At 49.1% G+C, this 10,283-nt stretch overlaps 1 protein-coding gene across 1 annotated transcript; it reads right to left on the reverse strand.

Moving 5' to 3' along the window:
- Nucleotides 1-2,233: 2,233 nt before the first annotated feature.
- Nucleotides 2,234-5,241, reverse strand: LOC144172349 (organic anion transporter 3-like). The gene is made up of 2 exons (XM_077701104.1): nt 4,723-5,241; nt 2,234-2,778 (listed from the first exon to the last, which is right to left on the reverse strand). Exons 1-2 carry the CDS (start codon nt 5,239-5,241, stop codon nt 2,320-2,322), a joined length of 978 nt encoding a protein of 325 aa, XP_077557230.1. The 3' UTR covers nt 2,234-2,319.
- Nucleotides 5,242-10,283: the final 5,042 nt, after the last annotated feature.

Consider the following 10,283-nt stretch of genomic DNA (forward strand, 5'->3'; position numbering starts at 1 on the left):
GGACGCAAGCTGCCATCGAACAAAACAAGGGCGAATACGGTTGAACATAATTTCGGCACGGCAACCTTACGACAACCGACTACGCCCCTGATTCTGCTGGAAAGTAAGCGCGCACAAAACAAATACGCGGACTCAGGTCTAAATCAAAGCTTACGACGTGACAAACTGCCCGCAGTGCGTAATGCCTGCTTAGAACAGAGGGTGGACGACCGTTGAGGAGTGAATACGCATTTCTTCGTAAGTGGCCGCTCAAACGTGCGCAGAAATTGGCAAAGCGGGAACAAAAAGTGCAAAAACGTACCTCGCAAAGTCGTGATGATAGCGTAGGCTTGAAGTCTGCCCGTCCAATTCTGTGCAGCCTAACTTTTCTCCTTCCTGCGTTGCGTTGGCCGGTCGCAATTAAGAAAAGTCTTTTTCCATCACTGACCTTATTCGAGCGGCCGAAGGCACAACAACTCGGCATTGCGAAGCTACATAAAGTGACGCCGACGCGACACTTATTTGAAGCAAGCCGCTGACTGTTCGGTTGTTATCGGTTGTTATACGCTGGCGGCATCGATAAGGCCTGCTCCGAGGCAGCTAAGCCTAAAATGGCGAATTTAAATAGACAGTGGCGTCGAAGAGAAGAAAAAACAAACAACGCGGGGACGAGGTACTACGTCACTGACCGTTGGCCAATGGCGCGCGGATTTCGCCGGCGAAACAGAAAATGGCAAAAATCGAAGGAGGAAAGGAGCGCGGGCCATGGCCGGACTGTAGGAGCGGAGAAAGTGCGCGCCCGCCGCTCCTCCAGCCCGGCTGTGCGCGGGCGAAGGCGAAAGGCGGCGAGATCTAAAGATGGCGCTACCTTAGTAATTTCAGGGACCTTAGCGCAAACTGCAGTGTCCGGTGCCTATGGCATTGCCGGTTTTTAGGCAACGCGACGCGCACCTCAATGCTTTCGCCAGTCTCTTTTTTCCCAAAGCCACTGCGTGATCCTGAGATGGGTGGCGATAGCCGCGATGCACGCGCTCTCGAGTGCTGGGCATATTCTTGGCATTTTTAGCGCATTACACGTTGTGCGCCACACATACGGCCAGTTACAACAGCTCTGCTGTGAAAAGCGAGGCGAGGCGTAGCAGCCACGAGAGCATACGCGAGCTCGTGAGCCGCAGAATGAAATGATGGTGATGAGCGTCGTCTGCTCGAGGGTTCACAAGAAGGAAGTCACAACAATGCTTGTCGTGCAAGAAAAGACCAATTTCTAGGTATATGTGTTGCTGGAAAGTTTAGCAGTCCAGCTTGAATCGCAAATTGTTCTGAATGCACGAATACAAGTTATTTCGGATCGGGTGCCTGAAATAAATGTTGTAAAGTTATAAGCGAAGATGGAATTTTCTTCCCAGTGAAGGCCTGCAGTGTACCACTATCATGTGGTTCCACCTCGAAGGTGGTTAATCTTCCAAAGTAGCCCCACTTGCAATGTAGTCCCACCTCCAAAGTGGATTAGTATGAAACTCTATAGTCCAACCTTCAAGTGCTTCTACTTCCAAAGTGGTCCCACCTTCAAGTGCTTGTACTTCCAAAGTGGTCCCACTTCGAAAGTGGCCCATTTGTGAAGTGGTGCCTGTTCGATAAGCCACTTCAAGGCGATCCTACTTCAAATTTTCGTGTCGGTGGCCATGGCGATGTCTGCGCACCAATTATAACAATGACTATGTTAATAACCAGCGATTCTCTAGCCGCTTCGCCCCCTTTCTATGACGTTGAAAACATTTCTGAAGCCTCTGGTTGGATGTACAACTCGACATGGAAAAAAAGAGCTTCCTTACTTACATTTTTTGAACGAGCTTGTCGAATGCCCCCCCCCCAGCCCAAATTGTTCCTTTTCTTGTTTGGAATTACTTAGTGAATGCAAAAGTATTAGTGTGTGTGTGTGCCTAATGAAGTGCTCCTACGATTTCTTGGGCGATTGAGGTTGCCTCTCGCGCGCGCACGATCGCCAAAAAACACACATTTAAACCATGTTCATCACTACCTTCTTTGCTTTGTTTTCGCATCTGTTGGGTTCCACATAGTGCAAGTATTGGGTTCCCAATAGTGCAAAAAAGCGGCGTTGTCCTGTACAGAAAACGGACACACTTGGGAAACGTTTTGCGCTACGCTGTATTTTACATCAACAAGCCGCTTAATTTCCCGGCAATAAAGCAAGGTACGAGGGCAATGCTAAAAAACTAATAATTCTAACGTGCAATATAAGAAAACCATAGGTACAGTGAGCATATTCAACGAATAAAAAAGTCAGAATCTGGGAAAAGCGCAGGTATATACGGCGCCTATCTAGCGCGGCCGAATGCCGGTTGATCCAACCCCAAAGGGCACACTCAGGTTGTCCTTTGCTGCTAAGGCCGTCCTGCCGCAGCGCCTTCCTGCGCTGTCCTTGGGCGCGGCAGTTTTGGAGCTTCTGCGCTTGGTGGGGCCCTGAACAGCCTTGTGGCTTCGGGCCAACCTGAGCGGCGAGTGCAGCTTCCACTTGTCGGCCATTATGCCTCGCATCGTATTGGCTGGCGGAAGCTTCGTCGTCTCTGGCAGTGAGATCGCCAGGAATGCGAGAAACAGCAGGAGGAGGGCGACGGAGGAGAAGGCGACGCCCCGCAGCTCTGCAGAGTGCACGTCATTGAGAAAGGGCCCCACCATGGCCCCCATATGACCGCTCACGTAGCAGAAGCCCACGCCTGCGCCCCGCACCACCGTCGGGTAGAGCTCGGCCGAGAAGGCGAACAACGTGGTCACGGTGAACTCGAACACCAGCAGCCACAAGACGGTGACCCCCCAGTGGAGCGTGTACGAACCGCGGTACACGTCGACCACAGCTAGGCATCCAATGATGACGGATAGGGCCGCCATGCTGTAGGCCAAAGACAGCCGACGGCCGATGCGCCTCAGCACGTAGACGTTGAAAGGGAGCTCGATAATCTTCAGCACCAGAAGGGAGAAGCGTGGCACCCAGCTTGTGCGCATAACTTCACTTGTGCCGAGGCTGTGGAACATGGCAAATGTGAAGCACCAACAGCCGAAGATGATGATGGACCGGTTGCGCAAGCTCTTGTTCACTACCAGGTCGGAGACGTGAACGTCTGCAACAGAAAGTGCGTCGTTGCTCTCAGTGCGCTGCCCTCCTGACAAAGGGATGTCACCAACAGACGCAGCTCAGGAAATGATAACGATGGACTGTGGCTAAAGCTACTCAGTTAAACATCATGAATTACCAGATGGATATTTAAAGTCTTGGTTTCCGATCGAGGGCCGACCCCACTTGTTGGCTTTTCGATCCCCTACTTCACACCATCTGTTTCACCACAGCTTTTTACACTCTTTTCTCGTAACCCACCTCGGTGTTGCTGCCTTGTAGCTTCATCCTCCCCTCTTCTGCTCTTCCATTTCGCTCTTACCACGTTTCCTACTGTCCAGCTCTTCCATCTCGTTCTCACTACATTGGCATCGTCATTTAACTTCACTTATGGCTGCCCAGCGGGCATGACCACGAGCTCACTGGCCGCTCAAAACGAAGGATCTCTTTGCACTTTTGTGTCTAATAAACTACACTTTTGTCTCCAAAAAACTTACTATTACCACGTGATTCATGGAGTAAGTGAAGACACCTGTCAGTCCTGACCCCACGTCAACGTCAGTTCGGCACACTCCACTCCAAAGAAACATACACGCCGATAACGCTGGTTAACTGGCTGTTTCTCCATGTTAGTGAGTCTTAGCTTCGGAATAAGGCATAACGGATACCGTCTTTGTTTTGAATCACAAAATTTTAATTATGAGGATGTGCTGGCACGAATCTTCTTCCCTAGGATGATCACTCTGCTTGTGTACTCCCGTCATATCGCGGCAGTTCTCACATGAGCTTTCGCCCGCAGATATCTTTCTGCATTACCGAGAGCAAAGCTCAATAGACTTTTAACCGCAACTACTTCATTTAAGCGTGGACAGATTTGTCTCCATTTCTTGTATTCGTAATTATGTTGCCCAAACTTTCTTGAGAAAATGCATGCTTGTCACTCACAGAGGTTAAACAATCAATCCGGAAGCCTCGCCTTTGTGTTGATGGAATTTATAAAGGTGGTTTATTTTTACTCCATCAATCACAGAGATGACACAAAAGAGCCTTCAGTAAACCGTATCAAGTCTGTGGCTTCAAGAAATGAGCCCAGCAGAAATCCGTGGATGGGGTAGGACTTGCATGTAAATAAACGTACTACCTATTTGTCATCGGTAACCAAATAATAGTCAGTTGCCAGAGAAAGAGCGGGACTCACCTTGATCCGAGAGAATGGCGTCGAGAGTGCCCCCTCGCCCGTGTTCGAGCTGGTGCTGCTGCCTCTTCATCTCGTCCCGGAGCGCACCGAGGCGAGTCTTGAAGACATCCTGGTCGACCTTGTTGACACGTGCCGCCCACAGCAAGACGCGTTCACCTTGACGCACCCGCGCGGTCGCCAGGAGCCAGCAGGGCGACTCCTCCATCAGGTACACCGCCATGACCAGGGCACTCGTAGGAACCATGTACGCCACCTGCGCCATATGCCAGTCGTGGATGAAGGTCGTCACGAGCGCGCGATATATCGCAGACGCAACGCCAGCCCCGGATATGGAGAGAGCGCAGAACAGGGCGCGGTGATCGACGTCCGTGACTTCGAAAAGCAGCACAGTGCACGTGATGGTCGTGCTCGAGGCTGTCGTGGACAGGACAAAGCGGAGGAGTGCGAAGGCCAGTATGCTGTGGGCGAACGCGGTTCCGATGCCGGCCAGGATGAGCAGGAAGATCATAATGCAGAGGACCGTCCAGCGCCCAATGCGGTCGGCCAATACGCCCGCACAGGCACCACCGAGCACGCCCCCAGCCATGTATACCGAAGTCAACAGGGATAGGATCCGATGCCGGCCACACACGAGGTCCCAGGCGCTCACTATCGAACGCTCTCCAGCGCCTGGCTCATAGTCCCAGCCGGCGTCACAGGGTACCACGGTGCGGTTATCGGCTCCGAGGTCATCTGGCACGGGAAACGGGGGGTCGTGGCGAAAGCAGTGGCTGCAAACATCATCTGTGCCGTCTACGGCGGGAACGCTGGCGTTCTTCCAGGTCTCCAGAGGCAAGTCGGCGTAGGCCGCCGGCGCCCTGCACCAGTGGTCAACAGGCAGCGCCAAGTCACTGGAAGCTAAGCCGTGCACAATGGATGTGAAGACGGCCAACATCGTGCATAACAAGACCCGCATCTGGAAACGGCCTTGGCCGAAGATTAGGATGTGCTCTAGCGGCGACGTCAAGCCAGCGAGGGTTGAACCCTGGGATGGTACTCCTGGGGACATCGGCGACATCGGGGACATGATTGAAGACACGGGGAAGTTGGAACCTGGGGCTTGCACTTCTTCTGGGGACATCGGGGGCATGATCGGGGACGCAGGCTGGTTCGAACACATCTGCCTTCCTTGTGTGGCCTTCGGCGTTTGGCGGAGGCGGCTGGAAGACTTGGATGGAGCAGCTGCGACAAGCGGGTGCTTTGGCAAAGTGAGGTCTTCTTCTTCGAACGTGACCGGCAGCGCGAGCCTGCTCACAGGCGGGAGGGGATGTTAATGATGAGGATGAGGATGAAGACGAAGCAGACGACAGGGATGACGACGATGATGCCCTTCCCCGAAAAAAACTAGGTCATGGTGTCATAAGGTTGTGACCTCCTTCTGACACGGGGCTTCTGGGCAAATCCGCCACGTGGTTATGTGCTGCGACCTGGGTTGCCAGCCATCCAAACCAAATGTGCAAACTCAGTAGCAGGGTCCGTCAGTCAGGGTGCGTTATCCACGTAATAAATTTCCTAAATTGTCAAATAAAGGTGCTCATGAGTACAATAGGGATCAGAGTATCCCCATAGGAAGAATACGACGAAAAAAAGAAAAAGGCAATAAATTAAATTCTAACAATTTTAGTGGAATCTAAGTGCCCGAGTAAATTTTCGAAATTTTCCCGTCCACAGTTTCATTTTTTAAAGGTATGTTGTCTCTCTCTCTCTCTCTCTCTCTCTCTCTCATACTCTCTCTCTCTAACTTTATTTGAATTGACATGATTTTTCGAAGCATTGCAATAGCAATGATCGTCGTGGCACGAAAGCTCCAACTTAGCTTTACTTATTGATTGTGGGGTTTAACGCGCTGATGGAACGCAGAGGATAAGGCGCAACGTAGTGGACGCCTTCGGATTAGTTTTGACCACCTGGAGATCTTTAAAGGCCACCTGCACTCAAAATTTGGACCTCTTGAAAATGCTTTTTTCGTATAGTCTGCTTAAAAAAAGCAAAATGCAAATCACAGCAGCTGAAATACGCGCATGGACGCCGCTAGCAGCCAGCAAAAATCGGCAATTTTTAAACCGAAACCGAACAGAGCGCGGCCATTGCAGTAGCGTTGCAGCCGCCCAGCGAGTGGCCGGACGGTCACCAGCTTGGGAGAAAGGATGCACGCAAGCTCTACGCGCGCACGTGTGCAGCAGAGCTCGACCGGCTCTCCGGCTGCGTGGCTGGCCAGATGAAAAAGCGCCCGTCAGCTGGAACGTCACAGGCGCGTCACGGCTGTTGACGCGATCCACCGGCAGATGCAGCGTGGTCTGCGGTGGAGCTTTTATAATGCTTCTGACACATTAACGAGTCGTTTTACGGGGCTACCACTTCTGTCACAGCTGATTTGGGGGTGCTTGCTACGCATTAAAAATAAAAATGGTTGAGGTGAAATTTGAGAGAGAGAGAGAGAGAGAGAGAGAGAGAGAGAGAGAGAGAGAGAGAGAGAGAGAGAGAAAGACTTTATTGAATTGTCCTGCGGGGGGTGCAGTTCGCCTTTAACGTGTCCCGAAATATCGTACACAATGGCGTTTTTGGTTTTCGCGTCCATCAGAAAACCGGCTGTCGCGGCCTGGAATACAACCAGCGTCCTCGTGCTCAGCAGCACAACGCCTTAGCCAGTGAACTCCCACGGCAAGTGGTAAGCTTTATTGTAGCTACCGTAAGCCACGTTGGCAAGATAGCTGTGGCAGGTGAAAATGCATTGAGAGTGTGAGGATGGTCCTGGCATAGTAAAGGGCTAGGTTTGGTTAAATAGTCATCCTTTAGGTGGTGCTGACACTGCCATTGTATGGAATAAAAACTTGAACCGGTCGGTCCGACATTGTACGAGCAAAATGTCTACCTATACAACGAAGTGCCCGATTCATTTACTGATTGACTGATTCACCCCCGACCAGCTAAAACTACGCCCAGGAACTTAAAACTTCGAGAGAAAAATCTTATCATGGCGTAAGAGCTCTCTAAATAAGGAGTTTCACAAATGCCACACCTAACAGAGGAAAACTGGAAAATCAATTTTTTTGAAAATTTCTGGTCCCCTCACTCACACGCTAAGGTATTGAAGTGATTTCTTGATATATATATCCCCTAAAAGATCTATAAAAAGTAGTTTCATGGTTTTGCCCTATTCGACCCCGATCGTCGAATCTGTATTGCGTGCAGAATTGGGTTCTTTAAGATATCTTTCACTGGATGAAATATACATTGGTTTATCGCAGATAAATGTTACTCATACAAACACATAAAACAATTTTGCGGATTTCGGCCCAAGACGCCACTAGGAGGGCGTAAACGATTTTTGATATTAAACACTAAAAGACTGAAAAGGACAAATAGGCGATACGAGCGCCCAGGCAAAGTTCCTACAAAGGAGGAAGAAAATGTCGTGAGGAAATACCTATCGTGGCCTGAATACTCACTGTGGCAGTATGTTTTAAATTATCAGGGTCACACAGAGAAAAGGAGTCACATATTTTTTCTATCAATTTGTCATTATGTAGCAGGATTCTTGAGATAGTAATCTGGTTTTCGCGGTTTTAGGTAACCCATTTGAATATCTAAAAACCGCTTTAAGGGGTTTTGTCTGATGCTCGCGTTATGAGGCTAATTTCTGATTTAAGGTGATGCACATGTTCCTAGAGATTTCTCAGTGAGTGTTGGGCGCGTTGACATACCCTTTCGGTTTTTGATGACAAACGTTACCCAAACATGTGCCCAAGGTGCTATTCTGTTTCCAAGAGGGGTACAAACGTGGCGCTCGCGGCTCGAGGGAAACAGTAATTAAACGTACCCACCGCGGTGGCTGTGTGGCCAAGCCGTTGTGCTGCTGAGCAGAAGGACGCGGGTTCAAGATTCCCGACTGCGGCGGCTGCTTTTCTAATGTAGGCAAAATGCAAAAACGAACGTGTGTTTGAGATTTCGACGCACGTTAAAGATCCCCACGTGGTCAAATTAATCGGTAGCCCTCCACTACGTTGTGCCTCATCGTCTGTGTAGCGTCGGCGCATTAAAACCCACAATCAATGAATTAATTAAACGTGTTGATATGCAGTCCCGTCTTCCTAACGCGACCCATAAAACTCCAAATCACTTTTATTTAAAAAAAAATTGCGGAGAACTGACAAAGAAAACATAATACAATAAAAAATCTGGGAAGCTTGCACTCACGAGGAAGAGTTGAATTGCGGAGCGGTGACTAATTTTTTCGTTAATGAGACTTAACTAATTATTTCTAATTAATTATCTAACTCGATAATTACTGTCCTAATCACTGAAGTGTCAATGAGGCATTTGTAGGTATCGACGAGGGGCATCTAACTGCGGTATTTTCAGCGACGAACTAATTGCGTACTCATTTGTTCTGACTGATGAAGAAACCCGGCGAAATATGAAAAATACCACGTGACGGCGCATCCGCGCGCATTTTAAAGCAGCGTCCCCAAATAAGCTCATTGAAAGCCACTGCTTCCGGTGTTACCCACATGAAGAGACAGCGCATCACCTTGATAAGGCGCGTGTGCAGATAAGGCACAAACTCGGTCGCGATTTCTTCTTTCTTTCTCTTGTCTATTTCATTCTGGCTAACTCAGAGGCAGCCTGTTTGAGGGCGTTACTTTACGATGCGCACGGACGCGCCGTCACGTGGTATTTTTCATATTTCGCGGGTTTTCTTTATCAATCAGAATAAATGTGTACGTAATTAGTTCGTGGCTGAAAATACCGCAGTTAGATGCCCCTCGTGGGTACCTACAAGTGCCTCATTGACACTTTAGTGATTAGGACAGTACTTCGCGAGTTAGATACTTAATTACAATTAATAATTAGGTCTCATTAACTAAAAAATGCTGTCCGCTTCTCCACAGTACTGCAAACATTATCCACTAGGTTTTCTTCGAGTTACGCCATTACTCTTTTTTAAAATCTTGGTGCATGATAGCTGGGACACCCTGTATATGCGAAGCATTAGTTCTTGTAGAAGCGTTAGTTTGGTGTAGTTTGCTCTTGCTGTTACGACCGAAACCGCTGCCCCATAGCATAATTTTGAAGAGAAAAGTTTGTTATGTGACTGTTCCTTTAACCAAAGCGGTACCAAGTGGGCAGTTCTGCATATACACTCAGATACTAGGACGATTCGCTGCATAAATTACTGATGTGTTTATTAGACGTGACATTTTTCAAACCACATTCCCAGAGATATTTGTTCCCTCAACTGATTTATTGTAATACCATTAAATTCAATGAGGAGGGTTTTTCGTTTCGATGTTAGGTGGTCGAAATACTAGGTAGGCGGTCTTTTTTACGCTTCATTCCTGCTTGTTTTTGCAACTACTATTTGGGCAACTGCTGTAACTATCGATTAACCATTGATTCAAGGTCAGTTATGTAATAGGAAGAAAAGAAACGTTCGTATCATCAGCGTATATGAAAAGTTTGGGTGATTTTGTATGTTCATATTATCCTTGGTATTGTAACGTGGCGGCAGATGACACCAACCATATATCGATGTAGCGATGTATTTACATAATGTTGAAGAACTATTTACTTCAAGCCTTAACCGAGCCCGGCCTTGGTGCGCCGCGCACACAGCTCTTCGTCGTCATCCTTGGTAGTGGGCCATTCGCGCAACGGGGATTGTCCCGTCCCGTTGCATCGCCTTCCCGGTAGATGACGATCGTCCCGGTCGACGCCGCGGCAAATGGGCGATATAAGGCGGATGAATGCTGGGATGAAAAATGCAGTGACGAATCACTTGCCGCCACGGATGACGATGACGGCGTTGGTGATGCGTGGCCCAGCAGCAGCAATGGCTTCAACCGCTGTGAAGGAAAGTTTCTCGAGCCTCGTTGGATGGAAGGGCGGGAGAACACATCTTCGGCTTGTCTGGGCACGGCTTGTTTTGTCTGGTCT

The sequence above is a fragment of the Haemaphysalis longicornis genome, unplaced genomic scaffold (genome assembly GCF_048455015.1).
Source record: "Haemaphysalis longicornis isolate Haplotype H1 unplaced genomic scaffold, Haemaphysalis longicornis Haplotype H1 scaffold_20, whole genome shotgun sequence".
Taxonomy (NCBI): Eukaryota; Metazoa; Arthropoda; class Arachnida; order Ixodida; family Ixodidae; genus Haemaphysalis; species Haemaphysalis longicornis.